Here is a 22,916-nt window from a genome sequence, read left to right as displayed (position 1 = left end):
ACTGAAATCAGTCATCTGGATACAGTTTAAGAGTGTTCGAAGCTCAACTGCACACACTAGGGACTGTTGCTGGCAAAACCATACAGCCCTTCAAATTCAATTTTCTTTGAGCAGTTTGCCTTCAATCTGACCTTTGTAACAGATGCAGTACAGAAGTTACAAGTTCTGAATGGACACTTCTCTTCGTTGTCACCAAGCAAGATCTCAGTTATTATTAAAAAAATTAAACACAGACAATTTTTAATTGAATTTTTGAATTTTGAATCAATCAATTTTTTATTCTTTAATAAGAGATATTTACAATACCCTGCAAAAGGAGTGCAAAACCCACCGTGTCTTGAGCCTATCCAGGGCTATGACCTATGGTTAAGAGAACAAATTCAGTGCAGAGGTAGCTTGGGCTATAATCACTCCTACCCAACCCCTCCTCCTGGTCTGGGCTACAGGTACCCATGTGTTTCAGTGGCTCCTCACTCCCAGGAGCCTGGCACAGGGGAGCTGAGCTTCCTCACAGCCAGGAAACTGCTTAATAGCCCAGGCTGGAAGAGACAGGCAGCCACCACTAGCCAGCTGGCTAGTTTAAAGGTAGTGTAGATCATGCTGATTAACTGATTTAACTCATGCAAATTAGGTCTTGCTAGGCTGTTGTCCATTCTTTTTGTAAGGAACCTCACACCTACACCAACGCAAGTTTTACTGCTGCTGTGAAAAAAACCCCACTTTTCATAACAATTAAACTGTTATGAGTTATGTTACTAGTTATAAGGTCTATTTTCAATTTCAAAGCAAGAGTCAGGAATACTACAGAACAGATTTTAGAAGTCTCTGCTAAGGGGAGGAAACCAAATAATCTTCATGCTACTTTCTTAGCCTAGCTGAACAAAAAAATCCAAACAACAAACCACCCAAAATCAGCAGGTCCCCACAGCAGTACCTCATTGAGATATACTGCATTTTTCTCTCTCACATCTGGTCAAGAACAAGATCTAATTACACCGGTTACAGTAAACTTGGTAAGGCCACATGTGCTAAGCTATAAGGAACTACCCTGCTGGTTTTTAGGGGAGTTATTCTCCTTTCTTTCTCCAAAGCTGCTCTTTCTCTACTTTCCCAACAAATTGCAGAATATCTTCAGCAAGAAGTTCAGGTTCCTCCAAAGCTGCGAAGTGGCCACCTTGAGGCATGAAGTGGAAGGAAACTATGTTGGTGTATTTCTTCTGGGCCCAAGCCTGGGGTGTGTGCATGATTTCATTAGGGAAGGAGGCAATGCCAGTAGGTACTTGTACTGTGAGCCTGAGAGAGGAGAGAGAATAATTGTCATCTTTCAAACACCTAACTCTGCAAGAAATGGAAAGTCCCAAGGAAATGTTTCTCTTAAACAGTTGGGCACACTGGTTTTAGGCAATTAAAATTTGACTTCCAGATCCTAAATTTGAACATTGAACAACATTCCTATTCCTGAAAAAAAAAAAAAAAACCAAAACAAACCACACAAACGAATTTTTGCATACATTGATATTAAGACAGTTTTACAAGGGATCCAGGGCATAAGAGTTAGAAGCACAGAAACTGAGAAGAGAGCCCTAGGAGGTGGTGGGTATCAAGCTTCCTCATGCTGCATTCAGGGCTCAAGAGTCGTATATTGAGGGGAAAGCAGACAATGTGACAAGGGCTGGAGAGAGATTTACAGTCTGTGACGATTACACCTAGAACATGTTGAGCTTGTCAGGACGACTGGAGGGTAGGCAGGGGAAGGATTATCTTGAACTGCTGCAAGGAGGAGAGGGGAGGAATAATAGAGAGGAAGTCTAGACTAGTGCAGAGGAAGCATTTCTGAATGTGAGACTACCCTGTAAAGTAGCTCTTGCTTTTAACTGGCACAAATACACTCTACAGAATGTTTTGCACGTTGGCAAGTGCAGGGAAGCAACTGGATCTGAGAAGAAGAGTACCTTAGAAAGTGGAATGATCTGCAGTTGTTATAACCAGAGCAACATTTTCTAGGTTTAAATATCCCATACACATAAGCTGCATTGTCAGAAGTGACAGACTTTAAAATTTAGATACAAAATTTGGCAGTCTGAAACCAAGGTTCCTGATTTTACATAGGTCTTTAGGACTCTTTCCTCTAGGCACATAGAAGCTCATCTCATGTAGGCAGAACTGGAGCAGGATACTGCCCACAGTGTAGCCACAACAGCTTCAAGAACTGAGTCAGCTTCCTGAGAGCATCATTTCACAGCTAAATAAATACCATAGCAGTGAGCTGTGGTTGTAAATACCTCAGGGCAGTTTTAAGCCTTCAGTAATACTCAAGCTGACACAAGTATATGCAACCGAGCTGCTGTCTTAAGTATCCGTGCAGCAGGAACATCAGTCTTAATGACTTTCAAATTATGCAGTTTGTCAGTGTACTGAAATTGCCTCCAAAGGTAGGACTTAAGTCTTTTGCAGAAATAGACAAACTGTGTCCACAGAAAAGCACCAGAAGGACAAGCCAAACGAGCTATAAACAAAACTGACTGTATGACTCAGTCACAGGCTAATTGAGTAACTAAAGTAAAATCTGGAAGTATTTGCACGTGCTTTTCCCTAGTTGGATACACCATGAATGGGAGGCCCTCAAGTAGTGCCTCCAGTCAGACCTCCTTACTGATGGTTCAGGATTCTTACCCAATTACTGTGTTTCCCAGGCACACCACAGTACATCAACTAACACACCCGTCCTGCAGAGGAACATCCTGATACAGCATTACTTTTCCTCAACAGTCAGAAATTTGCAGCAGCTATAAGACATAAGCAACCTGTCTGCAACCATAAAATTAATGTCAGGGCAAAACATTTAAAGAAAAAAAGAACATTTACCTTTCGTGTTTCTGTGTGCCTATTCCTTTCTGCAGATTTTCTTTGTAGAAACGCATTGAGGAGACCATACAGCCTGACACCCAGTAGATCATAATATTGGTGAGCAGATCATCCAGGTTAAACTTCCTGAATAGGTACGCCCAGAGATTGCTTAGTTAGAACTGAATACCGTTTTGCATTACTTTAGCAGGGACTTGACTTTGGTTTGGTTGTAAGAAAAAAAAAAGTGGCAGGAAAAAAAATAGTTAACTTGGTTAAGAAAAAGAGCTGAGAGGTGGAGTGTGTTATTCCCCTTCTGCCAGTGACCAATTAAGCATGTTAAAGGCTTTCAGACACAAACTGGGAAGTAACATTTTAACTTCTACACAGAAGGCAGACTGTCCAACAAGCACCTTATGCTCCCGCATAGCTGTAAATACTGTCCATAGACTGGGAGCACAGGAGCAGAAGAGCACATGGAACACTGTGCCATTTATTATTCATAATTTGAAATGTTACCACGAGCCTTCGACCGAGCCATCACACCAACACATGCTGTAAACAGTGCATGTTTCATATCAAATTATTAGTTGTACGCAGTGCAAACGTTATATTCAAACCCATTGTCACTGAACCTTTTCATAACGTGCTCCTTCACTCTGCCCCACCAGGTACCTCAGCAGTTTTCAAAGGGGACTTCATCCCAGATTTCTGCTGCACACTAAGAATGATCCTTTAATAGCAAACGGTAGGTAGATGAAGCAATACTGACCAATTTAAAGCAAATTCAGAGAGTTAAGTGTTAGTATTAAAATTAATCATGAGTTCTGTTTCCCAGCATCTTAATGCAGGTTAAACTTTTGTTTTTCTGTCCTAATGAGATTCCTCCACCTAACTCAGTTTTTAATCCTCAGAAGCTGCAGGGCGTATCTCTTTTCTAGGAGATCAAAGCGGGAAGGGAATACATCAGCTTTCATGGCCTACTTGCTGCTTTGTGGTCCACCCTTTGTGGTCGCTACCGGCTCCCTGCGAGGTGTGAGGCAATCAGTTCAGACAAACTGCTTTAGGTACGACTCCAGGCTTAGTCACCTCATCCAAAACGGCATCAGAGGAAACACTTACCTGTCTAGTCCTCCATCCTCTAAGTTACGGAATTCTGGATCAGTCCATGTAGAAAACTTCTCCAAGATGTACGCGGCCAGTCCTACAGGAGAGTCATTCAGACCACAGCCTGAAAAGGAGGAGGAAACTAACTAAAATTGCGACATCCAACTGCTGAACTCAGACTGCTACAGAAGCGGCCCGTTGTATTACAGGGTAGATAACTTTACAAAGCTGTTCCAGCAGCCGTGTTCTTAAATAAATAAATAAAATAGTAGAACAAGTTGGAGCCATTTATTGTTGAATCATAAACCGATAGTATCTACAAACCAACAAGCTCTGCATTAGCTCACACTATGTTTTTCGAACTGATGTAACAGTATTGGATTTCTGCTGGCTTTTTTTCCCTTGTAAGCTAAGAAGATTAAGCTCTGTGTGCCAAGTAGAGTTTGCTTCCATTAATCTGAAAGCTGTCATGTATTAAACAGCATTACAGGGCCACACCCCACATGCCTACACATGACCAGGAGAATTTGCACTATTATCTACCAGCAAAAACATTTTAGGGATTATTAGAAAGTCATTAAGGAAGAGCAAGGCTTTACTAAAAGGTCCATCTTCTGAATTAGCAATAGCCAACTGCCTTCATGTAGAACAAGGCTTAATATGCTTTTTATAATTTGTTTTGCTTGGACAGAAAAAAACACACCTGCACCTGGAGCTTTGCCCTAGTGCTGTGAAATACAGGGACCATAAACTGTCCCAGCTGCTCAGAAAAACCTTAGAAAAAGGTTCCTGAGGAACAGCAATATATTTGAAGTACCACCCATGCAACCCAACCTTCCTGAAATATGCTTAACACTACGGCTAGCACAATTTCATCAGTAATTGCTATTTAAACATGAGAGTTGAGTTTCAGTTACCGAACAACTAACACTGATAACCGAAATAGCAAGTGTTTGAAAGAGTTCTATTGAGCGTCCTTTCCAGATCTGTAGACCTAGCCAAGCAGTAGCCTGTTCTCCTAGGCTTACTGTGAACAAAGAAGAGTACATCAGTTTACATATAGGAAAAATTGACATCCATCGTAGCAGTACTTTGAATACAGGCACTGCCTGTTTCAGTCAGTTGAAAATGAACCCACACTCCATGCAGTTTTCCCAAAGAGTTAGTATAAAATCAAATCCACGCAAGCCAGTTTGGTCAAGAGCCAGCTCTGAAGCAATCAAGAGTATAGTATTAGCAAACATAGTATATATCAAGAGCCAGGGACAACTTCTTCGCTTAGGACAGCTTGCAAGGTAGCCCTGTACCTCCACAAGTCTCAGGAAGACTGTGGTAGCCTCCATGGCTGTGCTTCTTCCAGCTTACACTGCCTTCTTCAGAGTGTTTTTCTCCCTGCAGGAACCTGCCACCTGCCATGCTCCTCTATTTTTTGACCTCAGAATCACAGGAATGATCCTGCTCCAGCTTCCAAAAACGTGAACTTGCTGCTAGTTCCCAGTCTGCGCAGTCCGCTCTGACAGACCACACGTTAATGGTAGGAATGAGAATCCGCCAGAAAACCACAGAAGAAGGAGCATGACTGGGCATCTTTCAGCTACCAGATTCCCCATCTTTTCTTAAAGCACTAAAGGAATTAGAGAGCAGTAGTTTTTAGAAACCAAAACTCAAAGGAAACAAATATTTTAAATCCATAAAATGATCATTTTGCCTACGCATTTAAGAATATCCCTGCTTCTGTAGGTAAGCTTACAGAAAACCATTAAGAAATAGTTTCCTTAGCTATGTTTTTAATAAAATCATAATCTACGAGTGAATTGCTGCTGCACTGAACTAAAATATATTCAGTATTTTTGTCCAATTCAGTTGCAAAAGACGCTTTTAAAATAGAAACACTTGGTACTCAGATACTTAAAGCAGTTAAGCAGTCTGAGTGACTAGCTCATCTAGAAAGCACATTCCTAGGTACACCTTTTTTCCTTCAAAGTCTGCAAGTGATGCAGAACAAGTGAGAACTAAATTTGATTTTACTTTTCAGGTATTACTCATCCCTATAAATAAACTACATTGCGTGCTGAGACAGCTAAAGCTTCTTGTAGTTTACATCATTTGAATGTGATCCATATTCTGTGAAGAAACCATCTTTTGCTTTCAGCATAGCTGCATTTGAAATAGAATTACAATACCCAGTGACAGCAGAAGTGGAAAAGTATTAAATAAACTATTTTATTTATGAAAACTGAAACTGAGGTCAGTGGCTTTTAGAGTGTGCTCAGTTTTGACGTGCATATATACCGCTTCTGCACGCAAAAGGGAGCGTAATGCTACATACCCATCTGTAACCTTTTCTGACTCTCCTTTAAAAGGAGCCCACCTTTTAAAACCTCTAACCTTCCTACTTGGATTTCCCTGAAAAAAACACACTGATTTTATGCATATTTTAAGCAGTATGTTTTGTTTCTATGAAAGTACAACTAAAATGAACAGACTAAGCATTCTGAGCTCAAAAGGTTGGTTTGTTTGTTTTACCAACAGTATCAGGCTTTGTAGCCTGTATGTGAGCGTAGCCAGACTCCAACAACATCTTGTAGAGCCCTTTTTTCAGGAAGGGAAACATCCGCCTAACATCTTCATCCTGGAACCCGAAGAGCCCTGGAAGATACTGGCCCAGCAGAATGGAGAGCAGGTGAGTGAATCCCATCTTCATAACTAAGGCTAGATTTAAATGGAGACCTTTCACATGGCTAAAAACAAAAACAGAGAAAGCCCCCAAAAATTAGCAAATGTGATTCAAAGTTGTTATATTTAAAACGTTACTAACAAAAATGGATACAGTTAAATTCCAGCCTGCTAATTACATCATGACCTTAGCTGTACTTTGTAGTGTGGCTTTTCACACAAAAATGACAAATCAAAGGGGCAACTGTCTGTAATCAGCACACGCTCCTGGGCACTAAGCCACAAATCCTCCTTTTGTTACAAGTGCTTACCCCACTCTAGACCCTACTGGGGCCATTACAAAACTACTGCACAACTGTTTGAAAGAACATGTATATAGTTGTCCTGGTTTTACTGGGATAGAATCAATTTTTTGTTCAGAGAAGCTACGTTTTTAAAAAGACTGCAGCACCCGACTCAGTGAGAACAAAGTTGATAAAACACTTTGGTTCAGTTTGTAGCCAGCTGTGGCATGTAGGTATCTGTAGTGCTCAAGGACTTTCCCAGTTGTTTTTTGCCAACGACCCAGATGTCCAAGAATCTGGAGGGAGTGTGGCCAGGGTGACTGACACCTCAAGTGGCAAATGGGTATTCCATACCATGTAACATCATGCTCTCTATAAATTGGAAAGTTTGCTGGGGACAAGCCCTCTTGTTTCTCTCTCTCTCTCTGGTCACCATCCCTGCAGGATCTTGCCTGTCATTCTGCCCCTGAGGCCTACTCTTTCTCTTCTGGGATTGTGGTTTCAGGACTTCTCTGCTCTGGGATCGCTGGCCAGGAATGAGCTGGACATTGGTCAAGGGGTGGTGAGCAGCTGCACTGTGCCTCACTTGTGTGTATATACTACTATTATTATTTTAATTTTCATTTTTATTTAATTATTAAATAGTTCTTATCTCAACCCGCAGGTCTTCTTTCCTTTTCCCTGATTCCCCTTCTCGAGTGGGGAGGAGTCATTGGGTAACAGAACAGCTGACTATTGTTTAGCCACGGGTACAGGCTATACATAGACAATAGTATAAGCTAAAGTATATAATTTTGGATCACTGATTAACACTGAGCACTGAAGACAAAGTACACAGTGCTCATATAAGGACTTGGACAAAACTCTCAAGTGCACAAGAAATAACTATTCAAAGAATAAAACAGCTTTGCATGCCAATCATGCAGCACGGTTCCAAAGGGGTACTCACTTGGGAGCTATCTGGGCCAGATTGGTGCAGATGAGCCAGCCGCAGTCACCACCTTGTGCGTAGAACTCATTGAATCCCAGTCTGAGCATCAATTCATAAAAAACAGAAGCAGCACTTACAGAATCAAAGCCTGTATTAAAAAAAAAAAGAAGGAAGAGAGAACACTGTTGCATTAATTCCAGCTACACTTCTGCGCAGCATTTATTCTCCCCATAAAGGCAACGTTCAATTTCCTAAAAAGCTACAAGTCCATTTTTCCTTGCCTGACAGACTATATGGAAACACTTGTCACATCATCCAGGGAAGGTCTAGAGAGCAAGCAGAAACCACAAGGAGAAAAATCCAGCCTTCGTTGCAGACTAGTTTTCTCCTAACCCCACCAGTTGCCCACGTGCTTTCCCAACTGAGGAGCTGCCAGACTCCTTTACCGTTTATGTAGTCATACTCTAGCTGAGCCCGGTCAGAAGCACTGAGCATTACCCAGGCAGTGCTTCCATTTTGTCTGCTGTGACCACAGTCTCACCTTAATGAGAGTCAGAAACTTCAAATTTCTGCTAGTAATGCACTTCTCCACTTCACTAAATGCTGACCACGTAAATCATAACCAGGGAAGCAGAGAAAAGCACAACCAACCTCCCCCACATCGCTCACCTGCGCACATAATTAAACACTAAACTCAGTATCACTTTAAATACTACCTCGCTCCAATTTGTTGCAACTTGTGTTTGTGTAATTCAGAGCACGAGCTGAACAAGCAGGTATTTGGCTGTGATCTACCATGTCGATACATGATTTGTTTCAACTGCTGTTTCTCACCTACCTGTACAATAACGCTGTTGAATATGGATTCAAAACACCCAAAAGGAACAGTAACAAATTAAATTTACTCTTTCTGCTCACCCACCTGCAATTAATTGACTCAATTACAATACATGAGTTGTGACTTCATAACTTTTTATAGTCCTTTATAAATTATCTGTACATTGCTCCTGAAGCTAATTAATAGTGTCATCTGAAGTCACACTCTTATCTCCCTCTCCCTACATGACACACAGATCTTTGTTTCTACACTGGGAAAACAGGAAGAGCCAGGAGTTACTCCTCTGCTAACAGGGGCTTTCTCACTGTGAGACGAGGCTTGCGTTAGTTAAGTTTCTTCTCATACATCATACCTTTTTTGTGAGGTGCTTCTGAGAAACCATAACCAGGGATAGACGGGCAAATGACTTCAAAAACATGTTCGTCACTGAGGCCGTGGCTGGCAGGATCCGTCAGGAGAGGGATGATTTTGTAAAACTCGTAAAATGAGCCAGGCCAACCATGAACCATTAATAATGGCTTTGCAGACTGTCCTTCAGGCAAACGAGGCGGCTTTACGTGAACAAAATGGATATCAATGCCTGTAAAAATAAAATAATTAATTAACATGCCCAAATTTACCATGACACTGAAACTAATCACAGAACAGATTATGAATAAATCTTTTCTGATGTCTTTTTTTGATGAGCATGCAAACACACTGCACTTCTCTGGATCTGTTTATCCAGGAACCTTAAAGTACTTTATAAGGGGCAATTAAGCAGCACAGCAGCCAAATGAGGTTGGTGTATTTCTGTTTTAAAATAAATTTGCAAATTAAGACATAGAAGTGAAGCAATCTACTAACGGTAACACACTGACTCACGCAGCTTAAAGGCAGAAGAGATAATTACATCATTTAGTCCAAGTACCCTTAAATTTTACCCAAATATCCCTATATGGCACTAGATAGGCTTCAGCCAACCCAGATTTTTCTTCCTGAAAGGGATAAAATTGGAACTTCAAGGCATCAAGAGACAGAGAATCCATCATAACCAGCAGCTGTTCTTTTAGGGGCATTAATAATTTTCCTTGTTTCGTGCATGCATTGCTTTCCATTTGAACATATCTGGCTTCTGTCTCCAGCATTGATCCTAAGGTTATAGCAAAAGGAATTTTAAAAGCCTTCAGTAAGTATTCTCTATCTGTGGAGGCCTCCTGTAATCAAGTCACACAACTGCTGATAAATCTTCATGCTGAATCAAGGATTTGAAAAAATGCCTTGCTAAAAGAGTTAAAGTGTTCAATTTTGTAGTTCTTTTCTACTTTTTGTCCAAAGCTTTCAGCATCTCTGAGTAAACCAAAACAGGAAACTATGTTCTAGCACCAGTCTCCTCATTGTTAAGTAAAAAGGTAAAAATTGCAGTCCTATTTCCATTGTGATCCTTACAAAACGTAAGCCATAGGCTTGACACAGCTTTGTACTGGTTGCTTCAGGTGAACTGCTCTTCCTTGAAGCCATTGAGGGCTTTGCTTTCCAGGAAACAATAATTTGCTCTTAGCAGAGCCTGAATGCCTCATTTCTTGATGCATTTAAGCACATTTTACTCACATCAACTCCAGCTCACCAGCAATCCTGCCTTGTTTCACTGACTGAGGCTTCCCCATCCTTGACAATTCTGTGGATTTCTGAAAAACTTTCAAGTGATGACAGAAGCTAGGAATCTGCTGTACAGCATGTTTGATCTTGTCTTTTCATGGCTCATCTCTATAATAATTCCTAAAGCTGAAATTTCTCTTCCTAGTGCTATACACAGTGCATTGCCTTAGCTTCTTTTCCCTTTCTTACCTCAGATGATACATCTTTTTTTCTTTTTTAAAGGGAAGACTTTTTGCTTTTATCTTTTTCAGCACTAACCATGTTTTATATACTTAAATAAAATCTTTATATTCTAACCACTATGTAACAACTATTTATTGTCCAAATCTATTTTAAATATTATGGTGAATTGCCCCATTTGAAATAATGTACAATTATGGGTGCAAATAAAAACATCAATAGCATAATCTCAAGCTTGAATTTTGCCATCATGCAAGACAATTGCCTGCTGTGCTCTAAATCTACAGCTGTACCCCCAAACGACCCAGGCACAACCCTAATTCAAGCATTTAAAACACCCAGTTTGACCAAGCTCCAGCACACCATGGCTGAATGGCCTCTTTCAAAAGATGTCTGTGCTTTGAATGAAAAGACAAATCATTAATTCGCACCTGGCAGCGCACCGACCCCAAGGGAAAGGCATCCTGCGTTTCTAGACCTATGAATGCTTGAAACGGTGCAGCAGAGCGCATCTGCCCTGCCAAGAAGGGATGTGAGCAGCCAGCACACCCAGCTGAGGAGGACTGATGGCATCAGCATGACAGCAGCAGCCAAGGAACTACATGGAGCAAGAGGAGGCACCTGTGGGTATTTTTGCATGACTGCATGCTAGTCAGGCAACACGTGTACATCTTAAGATCCAGTTCTGTTTCCAAATGCCTGTGCATGGCTCCTGTTAACACCAGGTGACAACTCATCCATGCACAAGGGAATTCCATTTGTCATTCCTTGTCCTAAAGGCTTCAGTTACTATGTGAGAGTTTCTTGCTGCCTCAGCAGCAGTGCCAATGATCCACGCCATAGCAGCCGGAGAAGGAAGGCCCAAGCAACACAACCAGTGTTCTTACCACTGAGATTCCTTGTAGACAAGATTATGTATTACTGTTTGTTTATTTTTTTAAGGGAAAAAGCCACACACCTTGAATCTTAGTTTTGAATTGTGGGTACTTGTTGAGGACTTCAACTTGTTTCTTCCAATTGAACTGGTTTCTCCAGTAGGAGACAACCTTCCTGAGATACACCGAGTTGGTCCCATAATGAAAGCAACTGTTCTCCAGTGGCTCAGTGAATCGAGCCCGGTCAAGTCTCCTAAATAAGTCCTATAGGAAAAAAAGAAAGAAGAGACATAACAAGCACTTATGTCTGCCATCTTGTGCTCTACTGTGCATGTTTTCTAGTTATTCCCAAGTGAAACAAGAAAACAATGAAAAATCATATCTCTAATGACACCTGTGCATTTTGCTGATGCTCCATCAGCTGTTCCAATTCTTTTTCTCCTCCAGATGGCCTCCTTTCTCTTCCATTTACAGCTGTTCATAACACTCTCTTTGTCTCTGTTTTGCAGGGCTGGCTAACCTGTTTGCCAGGCTGCTAACCACAGAGGACGAGACACTCTTCTGACAGCACTGTGGCTTCACAGTAGCCCTCCCATGGTACTTTGTTCCCCAGGTTACCTGCAAGCCCAACCTCACAATCAATGCCCGGATCTGGCCCAAACCTTCTACTCTCCTTCCCAAACCAAGATGTTTTTACTGGGAAACACTCTGAGAAATTTTGCATAGCCACAAAGTCAGTGAAACTAGACTGGAATCAAAGTTTCCCAGTCTAGAGTAACTACGGAAGTGACCTTCCCATTGCACTTCAGGGTTACAGGGCATGCTGACGATACTGCAAACATCAGTCCAAAAATCACTCAGCAGGGAAGGACAGCCAAGAGCCCCTTCCTACTGCAAACAGAACCACAGAACAGTTGAAGGCAGAAGGAAATCTAATCCTACTCAAACCTCTCTGGGGTTTAAACCTGAACAGCATTTTCCAATGTAGCGATAGAGACAGCCGTCACTCTGACTAAGATGAGTTAGGTGCCTGCACTGGCTCATGCCTCACACTGAACAGGCAGCCTCAGTCTAGGCAAGATGGTAGCATGCAAGATCACTCTTTCTGGCGTTTAACACGTGTACAGAAAGCATGGATTTTTAAATGAAGTTTTTAACATGTCTTTACATGCATGCTTTTTCTCCATGCTCAACACCTTTTAAAAAATGTTTTAGTAATGTATGCTAGCATAACTTCTAGTTTATGTAAAAATTTATTTAGAAACAGAGTATTCTCCTGATGGATTATGTTGCAATAGCTGTCATAATACAGAATTGCATGTTTCAAAAACATCTGCAAGTTAGAAATTAGCTAGCTTTGTGTCTGCAGTGCAAGGGGAAAACATTTTGGACATCAATGTCCATTGATATTACTAAGGAGGGCAAATCAGGTATTAAAAAACCCAGGCCTTCCTGAGAAAATAGAAATCCATTATAAATGAATAATACGAGCAGTCCCGTGAGTACTGTTTGAAACACTGCTCCACAAAGATCTATGAAATTGTGCTATCCCTCATATAAACACACACAATCAAAATCTTGCTATCCAAGAAATTCTGCAATGTATGTGTTTACTGTAATTACTGCTGTGGTATTAGCATTGACCAAAGTAGATCATTAATTACAGAAGAATCAGCATCCAACACAGCTGCAAATATAAAGCAGTCAAGAAAATGAGATATTCATAATTGATTTTGAAAGAAAGGGGGAAAAAAAAAGACATTGTGCTTATTCTGGCCTACACAATCAAACTGAGGAAGGTGCACAAACAAGAACACAGAGTCGAGTAATCCATAATAGGATCTTTATGTTCATTAGGCTTTACAGAGTAGGCTTATTTACTAGCAACCTTGCAACAGCCAGCTGAGAACAAAATTGTGCAGCAGGATGTGAAATCTGCCTATCCACACCTATCTTCTGAAGCACTGAAAAATCCCTCCAAGTCCTAGACATCATTGCTTATTCTCATAAATGTAACTATTGGTTCAATTTAAAAATTACTTTCAAATACGTTCTGCATTTATTTGGCCATTTCATACTTCTCTCTCCCCAGTACAGAGATTTGCTTACGCTCAGCTCTTCTTCTGTAGTTTCCACCTTAAAGGGCCGAACAGTTGTATCTTCTTCAGTGTCAGGCTTTTGTCCCTTGCCCCACCATCCCTCTTGGAAGGGTAATGTCTCTTCTTTCTTCTTGGAAGGGAAGAAGAAGAAGATGATGATGACGACTGTCCCCAGAACCAGGAATACTTCAAGCAGCATAATGCCTGCAAGAGAAGAACAGAACCCTGGTAAGCCCAATCAGACAGTTCAGAGACATGTGACCTACTTTATAAAAAACATAGGGGTTTACTCACTTCTTAAGATAGGATTCAATCTACACAATGTTCTGTCACTCAGAGGACATCAAAACTTCTGTAAAATTTCAGAAATAGGATGTTTTAAGCTATGCAACTCAAACAGGGAGAAATTAAGTGCTTTCCATAAAAGACATTTAGTAAAAACAGAATTCAAAGCAAGTCAAGAGATCACATGGTCTGGTGATTAAATAGTCCTCTGATTAAACGTGCCACATTGGCATCCTCAGTGGCCGCTGACTGCTGCTAAACTTCAACAGCCAAGGAGGTGACTGCAGATATAATCCAAGTGTAATGCTTTCTCCTCCTCTGAAGCTCTAGATTTCCCACAAATTCCAAAGCTGAGCATCTCTTCAGTAAGGCTCATGTAACTATTATAGATTTGGAGGGAGAAAAAACTAAGACATATATACAGAATAAAAAGTGAAGAGCATGAAGGCAGCCACGTTATACCTCCCAGTCAGCCTGGGAGAGTGGGGCAGGGATATATTTGCATAACCCTTCAACAGCAGTGCAAAGGGTAGAAGGACTTTCTCTTTCTTTCTCCCTCTGAAGTGTTCTAAAGAGGAAACAAAAGACCACAAGCATGCTCTCCTGGCTCTAAAACACCCTTTCCCAAGTGATAAAATTCTGTCAAAGAGAAGAACAACCTGATTTCACAGCACGTCTGCATAACCTAACTTGCAGGGCTGTTGTGCTTTAGTTCAATAAAACACCTTAACAAAAAAAAAAAAATTAAAAATCTATTTTGAATATATTTGAACTGTTTCATGCTGCAAATAGAAAAAATAGTTACTCGGACTCTCTGATGTTTTCAAGCATCCCCTTAAGTATGAGAAATGTTTGTAAGGTGGTTTGGGTAGTAGCACTGTCATCATTTTAATGCATAATTTTGAAGAATGTCATGTTTCAAACACTCATTTGCTGGGGAATTGATAAGACATGAAGTATTTCAAAACGTCTGTAGGGCAAGCATTGTTTATGACACAGGACAGTCTTCATTCTCTCTAGAGCTGGAAGGTTTCATTGTGTTTGCTGCTGCAGAGCAATTTGGTGCTGTGAAATTGTTCAAACAGTCAACAGAACAGACCAAGTTTATTCCTGGATCAAAACAGGAATTGTAACAAGTTAGTGGGAGTTCACATGATTGTAACAGGAGTAAAACTGACCTATCTTGTAAGTGCCTTTATGTGACAGGACACACTTTAGTGACCTAAAATTCCTTAATACCCAGAGGCTGGAGAAATGGAAGTGACAGGCATTGAAAGAACTGGATCTGTTTATTTGTTTCACTGGTCCTTCCATAATTTCTGCTGTTTGAGAAGGTGCTAGTTTTTCTCTACAACATTCTCCAGAGCACAAGACAGCAATCTTTTCCCACCTCTGCCATACTCAGGCCATAACTTACCCCAGAATTAAAAAGTTTGTCCAATTTCAGCTTCCCTCAACACATAAGCCAATGCAGTCTAGGAGCCTCCAGAGCACAATTAAATTTTACTGCAAACCAGAACTGGAGGGGCACTTAGAAACCTCAAAGCACTTTACATGGAAATAATACCTATCACAGTATTTAAGAGCATTCCTACTACTAAGTCTTCACAGAGAAGAACAGCAACTTCCCTAAAATCACAGCACAACTTGGGCAATGTCTAGACTACAAAGGTTCACCAGGATAACTACGTAAACACCACATGCAAAAAATTCAAACTCTTGGCCAACTTCAATATGTTTACAAAGCCCCACAACAAATGCCCGTGCCAAGAGAAGAGAGACCTCCTGTCAGTGCCAGCCCCGTTGTTCAGGCAGGATGGCTGGGGTACGTAGAAAAAGAGAGGACCCTTTCTCCTGGCTTATGCTGTACAAGCACCACGGCCCGTGCCAACACGGTGCAGAGGCACAGCATCTAACACAGAACTGCTTTACCCAGGAACAGAATCTCAGCCCATTTCTCTAGCAAGAAACTCGTATGGCCTAAGTCGCTGAAGTACCCAGAGCTACAAAAATATTTCTTCTTTCCCCATCTGCTCTCAAGGAGACTTGAGAAATCAGGAGTGGCCAGCAGGTCGAGGGAAGTGATTCTGCCCCTCTACTCTGCTCTCGTGAGACCCCACCTGGAATACTGTGTTCAGCTCTGGAGTCCCCAACACAAGAAGGACATAGAGCTACTGGAGCGAGTCCAGAGGAGGGCCACAAAGATGATCAGAGGGCTGGAGCACCTCTCCTATGAAGACAGGCTGAGAGAGTCGGGGCTGTTCAGCCTGGAGAAGAGAAGGCTCCGGGGTGATCTTATAGCAGCCTTCCAGTACCTAAAGGGGGCCTACAAGAAAGCTGGAGAGGGACTTTTTACAAGGGTGTGTAGTGATAGGACAAGGGGCAATGGATTTAAACTGAAAGAGGGCAGATTGAGGTTAGATATAAGAAAGAAATTCTTTACATTGAGGGTGGTGAGGTACTGGAACAGGTTGCCCATAGAAGTTGTGGATGCCCCATCCCTGGCAGCGTTCAAGGCCAGGTTGGATGAGGCTTTGGGCAACCTGGTGTAGTGGAAGGTGTCCCAGCCCATGGCAGGGGGGTTGGAACTAGATGATCTTTGAGGTCCCTTCCAACCCTAACCATTCTATGATTCTAAGTTTTGCAGAAGACATGGGAGGGATTGTGTGCAGATATGCGTATTTTGCATTCGCCCTGGAGTGTGTACAAAGAACTTGCTATGTGAAAAGATATCCATTCTTGCAATTAATTCTGAACAGAGTTTAGGGTGAGCTTGTTTGCAATCCAGCAATAAATGCCAAAAATCAATTTCAGGTCTCACAAAAGTTCTGTCTTCTGTTGCAGAGAACTGGGGCCAGTGACAAATGTATTTGCATGAGATGTCATTTTGACTTGGAAGAAGGCGCCTCTGATTCACAGATTCATAGATTTTCTAGGTTGGAAAAGACCTCAGAGATCATCCAGTCCAACCATCCCTAATCCCCATTAAACCATATCCCTAAGTAGTTCATCCACTCTATTCTTAAACACATCCAGGGATGGGGACTCAACCACCTCCCTGGGCAGCCTATTCCAGTGGCTGACAACCCTTTCAGAAAAGAAATACTTTCTAACATCCAACCTGAATCTCCCCTGACTAAGCTTATACCCATTTCCTCTTGTTCTGTCACCCATCACTAATGTAAAGAGCCCTTCCCCTACCTCCCCACCATCCCTTCTCAAGTATTTGTAGGCTGTAATCAGGTCTCCCCTCAGCCTCCTCTTCTCCAGGCTAAACAGCCCCAATTCCCTCAGCCGCTCCCATAAGTTTTATTTTCCAGCCCCTTGACCAGTTTAGTCACCCTTCTTTGGACTCGCTCCAGGAGCTCAATATCTCTCTTAAAGCGAGGGGCCCAAAACTGGACACAATATTCCAGGTGCGGCCTCACCAGTGCCAAGTACAGGGGCAGGATCACTTCCCTATTCCTGCTGGTCACACTAGTCTTGATACACGCCAGTATCCCATTGGCCTTTTTGGCCACCTGGGCACACTGCTGGCTCATATCAAGCCAGTAGTCAACCAACACCCCCAGGTCCTTCTCCGCCAGGCAGCTCTCCAGCCACTCTTCCCCGAGCCTATAGCGATACTGGTTGGATTATTTTTTGCTGACAGAGAGAGATCTCTCTATATGCAGTCCCTCTCAGTTCCCTTGAAAGTGCCTGTAAAAATCCTGAGTACAACAAACACAGAGGCCTAGGACTCCAACTATGCTAATTTTTTTTTCTGAGTGCACAGGAGGAAGAAAAAGGCAAAGCGCATCAGCAGCATTTTAACTTGCGCCGGTTCGTAGCACACTCAAAGGGATTGTTTTGCTAGTGATGAGCTACTGGAACACAGCACCCTCTCCAGCCTGCACTGAGAGGAGACCACTTAGAGCAAATGCACTCCGTGATTTCCCAAGTTTGCTATTGAAGCTAGTCCTCTAAAATTCCTGTGTGTTCTTTGAACAGCAGAAAGAGCCTCAGTCGTGACATATCTGCACCAGAATGTCCTCTGCTAATCACTGCTGAGAGCTGCTGTGAGATGGAAGTTATTAGCCCCTTACACTTGTTCCATGACACAGCAATACAGCACCACAAACGTGGAAGGAGAAACAGGTACAATAAAACTTTTCTATACTTGCAGTTTTCAGAGATGTAAACAACAAAGTGCTGGTGTTTTTATTCTCTGAAGTCGTTTGATGCAACCAGGCTGGCATGTTGCCTTTAAAAATGACTACTTCAAAAGGGAGTTCATGTTTTGGTTTGGCTATTCCTCTTTCTATGTGACCAAAGGCAAGACCTTAGAAGGAAGTATTTCCATTTATTCCATGGTCAAGTACTTAGGCTCCAAGACTTTGCTGTACCCCAGGGTGGATATTGTTTGTAGACAACAAATACCTTAGACAGTACTTTATCCTAAAGAGTCCAAGGAACAATGTTTTTGTTTTGCTACTTTAAAAACATGTTTTGAAAGAAAAACATCGAAGTGTGATGGATCCAGTAAACAGCCCAAAAACTAGCTCCTCTTGAAGGCCAAGTGTATCTCAAGAAATATGTTGTTTGCAAGAAAACCTCAAAACTTTCTTTCAGTATTTTACTGCTCCTTGTTGAAAACACTCTTCCAGCATTGTTTGCATTTTGATTTGCACTGTCCTCTCTTAGTGCATTAAGAGCAGAGCTAACAGCTCCACAGGAACAGAGCAATTATTATTTACATCAAAGCTATGTCCTGTCTCATGCCCTGTCTTTATCAGTATCCCGTAACGGATGCCCCAGAGAACAGTGCTATTTATTTTTTAGAGAAGTCATTTATGACATAGCTTAATGGTAAAATTCCCATCTTGTTCTACTAGTAATCATTCACCTTTGTCCTGCAGCATTAGAATCCATTTGAAACATGTTACTGGAGAAATAAGCAACTGGAAAGACTTCCAACCTAACATTTGGAAACCTGTTTTGGCCCAAAGGCTACACAACCCAGCTACAATGGCTTGAATGATGCACACTACCCATAACTCTGAGTGGTGCTACCAAACCATATTAGTGCAAAACAGGCAGCGCATGGGTGAACGAAAAGCTCTGAGAGACCACGTGGCTTTTGGACACATGCCAGAGGTGATCGTGGTTTAGAGTTCATGACGTTTTCTCTATAAGGTTGGTTTACTAGCAGACTGCAAGGTAGCTCAGAGCACTCAGCACACTCTGACACTCAGATACAAGGTTTATTGATTAATAATTACTCTGCAGGAGAAATAACAGCTCAATTTAGAAGTGATGTTTCCATTTGTTTTTGTTCTGTCGCATAAACTCCCCCTGAAAAGGTTTTACTGAAAAGGCACCCCTCTGCCGCAGTGTCTTTGTTTACAGATTGGTTTGCCTGAAGAGTAGCCATTGCAGGTTACTCTTCCCAACAGATCCAAAGGAAAAAAACCCACTGAAGGACTTCGGCAATTCACGGCACCTGTAACAGGGTCCCTTAGCAATGACAGACGAAAAGGGACTAAGACATGGCACAGTCCCAAAAGCTTCACCCGCAGTCTACACCCTACCATCTCTGGGCATCATGTTTTTTGTCATTATGTAATACCATAAAGAAAAAAGCATGAAGTGAAGAAATTTGTACAAGAGCTTCCTATTTATGTAGTTTATGGAGCATTATGACAAGCTTCAAAATAACGTAGCCATGCAGGAATTGCTTTGCATACAACTGATAACATCTCCCAGGTGAGCACAAAGTGATACATTAACACTGTAAGGAAGGAGGAGAGGCAGGCACTGGATGAAATAAAGCATCCTACGCAGGGAAGCAAATCCAAGACAGGAAATACAAATCCAACAGAGTTGTCTCGGTAAGAAATCCAGCATTTAAATTTTTTATTGCCACAGGGAGGTGGCACACAACGCCATCTCTGAAATGGCAGGAAGAGATTATATCATTCTCTTCCGCAATCTTTTTCTAGACTGTTCACAATCAGGAATTAGCCAGCATGGCAGGCACCTAATTAGAAGGCTACCACCAAGGAAAGGGGTCACCTCCCCAAAGAAGGAGAAGCCATGCTTGCTCTCCCAGGGGGACGGCCAGGCCTCTCCCAGGACAGAGCTGGGGGTACGCCTCTGTCACCGCTGAGGAATGTCCCACACCTGTGGCAGTGAGGCACTGCTCCCTCACGCCTCTTCATCTGCTTTGCCCCTTGGACAACAGCAACATTCAACAGAGAGCCAATCTAAGGCTCTGGTGAGTACCCATATGCATCACCCAGAAACTGTACTTACAGCAGTTAGTCCCTGATGTGCTTCATTCCAGAGGAGCAGTTGAGCACCGTATGCAATTTATTCCCACCTAATTTTTCCTACGACACAGTCAGTGGTATCATCTCTTCAGTAGTACTACACTGAAATCCACTGGCACTGACACCCAAGCCTAACTAAGCACAAAAGAAAAGTAGTGTGGGACTAAAGGTCACTGTTATCCACTTTGCCTCACCCAGAGGCAGCATGTTTACACAACCACTGGCCGGTCAAAGCTCATCTCATAATCACAATTTAAAATACTGCATGCCACGTTTTTAAGAGGAAGATACTCAATTTACAAGAACACGTATTTAAGGAACATTACTTGCTTCCAAATCCGTGCCCAACGCATTCTTAGGTGCTGCTTAAAAACATGTCTTGTTTACCTCAATCTTTCTTATTTCGCTTGTTATGCTTGAACAAACCCACTTCCTTCAGAGAGTCTAAAAAAAGCCTTTGGGCTCCACAAATGCAAACTGGCAGAATCCAACCTAGGATCTGTGTGATGCCTGTTATTGTGACCTAACGACTGTGCACGATGCACGGGAAAGGAGGACTACTCTGCATCTGCAATAATTTCTGTTCAGGACTGTACAGACAGAAAAGCTGCTAAAGGATTCTTGAATCAGCTCTGTTCAGTCAGGATAATTAAGGGTGAAAACTGTTTAAACTTTCGTAATAATGCATTTTCATAGCTATAACATTAAAGTTAGATCATGCAAAGATTTTATCCTATTTATTCTATCCAGCTTTTATCCTATTTAATGACCCTCAAATTCCAAGAACAAGAGTTTTTTTGCGTGCACGCAGAGAAGTGACAGAAGCCTGGCATGCAACTTGGGGGTGAACACAGCAGAAAGCTGGGTCTCCTAGACAGAGCTCTCTCAAATCACACATTACAGTTAAAAAAGAGAAGAATGTCATGCCAGTAAAAAGTTTTTAAAACAGTTCTTAGCCACTGTCCAGCCAAGTAAATGACACAGTACAATAAAATAATACTCCACAGAACATCTCGAGCTTTACTTCAACATTTAGTTTCTAATGTCTGAAAAGAAATTATGAATAGCACATTGTTCTGTTTTGCCTTCCACGACAGTTTCTAGCAATAATGATGTTAATCTCCTCATCCTAAACCAGTGTCTGCATTTTAAGGAGGGGGTGGAAAAAAGTGCAGATGACCCAAAAGAGTTACAATATTCCAGATAAGGAAATGAGATTAAGGTAATTGTTCCTCAGGCTTCAAGGGAAATTCTGCCTCTATTTTTAGCTTCACCAAATCCTCCAGTACTAAAGAGTAAAAGGTTGCCTTCTTCCCCTGCCATGGTATTATTGCCAATGTTTTGCCTGGTCTGATCTCTAGGTAACACTCAGATTCATCTCATACTGCTTGGTCCTATGGCACAGCATGCATTCTTCTGTCAACTGTAGAGTTTTCCATTAGTCTAATTCTCTTAAGATTCTTCCGTGAAATCAGAGAGGAAAAGAGCTTCTTCAACTAGCAGCTTTACAAATTCTTTGTATTAGCACTGTTAGAAAACTGTGTAACTAAAATCTTTCATTATTAACATATGCAGAATTGACATGTACATGGTGCCTCAGAGGGGAAAAAAAAAAAAAAAGAGTGCAAACAGTTTGAAATCTTGCACTCCGAAGTACGTAAGCACAAAATACCTGACAGTCTTTCAGTTAAAAGGTGTAGAGATGGAGATGATGACCATAAAGACTGCAAGAGGAAATTTCTGGCAATCTGCAAGACAGCAAGATGAGGTGCATGCTGTAAATTTAAATTAGGATTATGACTCCTAGTAGTAAGGGGAGCACGAACAAAAACGTGTATGAGAACGTAAAAAGATTTTTTTTTTTTTATGAATTGTGACTATGGAAACATGAAGAGATAGAAACTTGTTATCTCTCTATGAAGACTTCATTCTCAAAAAGAAAAGGAACTTTGAATGATGAGAGAGGAGGGGAACAGATGGTAGTCATCATTTTCTGTCAAATAACTGCAACACCAAAAGGATGTGCCAGAGTAAACATGTAACAAGAACAATTCTTGCTACTTCATCTCTCTCTTAATAACAACTAAATATTTAAGTTCTCTTTGGATTTAAGGGCTTCATCTAGAAAAGTGCACTACCTGTACCCACCAGATTAGAGCAATTAACGCTTGTGATGAAGCAGCCAAGAGGACAAGATCCTTCAACAGAGGTTTATTTTTGATTCATAATAGATAGTCATTTAACCTGAGAGAAAAGACTCATCTTCTATTAGACAGCAAAGCATAGCCAGGGTACAGATGTGGTGGGCAGCCAGAGTGTACAGAACAAACTGGTAGAGCAACAGCTAATTGCAGAGTTCAAAAGAATTAAAAAAAAAAAATAAATCTACTGCTGAGTGCAAGAAATACAAGAAGAATTGCTTAAGGTAGAGAAAGAATGAAAAAAAGTTCGCTGAGCCTTTACTTGTCTTGTGGATTACACCTAATCATCTTCAACAGAGTTGTTTCAAAAAAAGTTGGAGGAATGTCAGAGAACAGCTCACTTTTCAGAGAAGAAACCTAGAAAACAGCTCCTGTCCTATACCCCAGCAGGATCCCTCCATAAACACGATCACAGATAATTTCCTCATTCTGGCAAATGCATTAGAAGTCAGCATCGTGCACTATTGAAAAAAAGCAAATAACAAAGCACGACTACCACAAAAATATTCCCAGCCCTGCCAATCAGAATGCATGTAATCAATAACAATATGCTTAAATACATACCAAAGCTGATAATGCCACTTTAAAAAAAAAACCCACAACACAAAAACCCGGGGTATATTCAAACCATTGTGTTAGCTGTCCTG

The 22,916-nt window shown here is 41.5% G+C and overlaps 1 protein-coding gene across 1 annotated transcript; it reads right to left on the bottom strand.

Moving 5' to 3' along the window:
* Positions 1-1,067: 1,067 nt before the first annotated feature.
* EPHX1 (epoxide hydrolase 1) lies at positions 1,068-13,671 on the bottom strand. The gene is made up of 8 exons (XM_009984329.2): positions 13,483-13,671; positions 11,457-11,637; positions 9,033-9,260; positions 7,861-7,990; positions 6,478-6,692; positions 3,967-4,075; positions 2,866-2,991; positions 1,068-1,293 (listed from the first exon to the last, which is right to left on the bottom strand). The coding sequence occupies exons 1-8, from the start codon at positions 13,669-13,671 to the stop codon at positions 1,068-1,070; spliced, it is 1,404 nt and encodes a 467-aa protein (XP_009982631.2).
* Positions 13,672-22,916: the final 9,245 nt, after the last annotated feature.

This window comes from Tauraco erythrolophus, chromosome 2 (assembly GCF_009769465.1).
Source record: "Tauraco erythrolophus isolate bTauEry1 chromosome 2, bTauEry1.pri, whole genome shotgun sequence".
In the NCBI taxonomy this organism is placed as follows: domain Eukaryota; kingdom Metazoa; phylum Chordata; class Aves; order Musophagiformes; family Musophagidae; genus Tauraco; species Tauraco erythrolophus.
The sequence above is the reverse complement of the archived record's forward strand: the minus strand, read 5'-3'. Positions and strand labels throughout refer to the sequence as shown.

Coding starts and splice junctions, on each gene's coding strand:
- EPHX1 (XM_009984329.2), bottom strand. CDS start 13,671: ATGCTGCTTGAAGTATTCCTGGTTCTGGGGACAGTCGTCATCATCATC. Junction 11,638..13,482: donor CTACAGAAGAAGAGCTGAGC/GTAAGCAAATCT, acceptor TTTTTCCTATAG/GACTTATTTAGGAGACTTGA. Junction 9,261..11,456: donor ATTCAAAACTAAGATTCAAG/GTGTGTGGCTTT, acceptor TTATTTTTACAG/GCATTGATATCCATTTTGTT.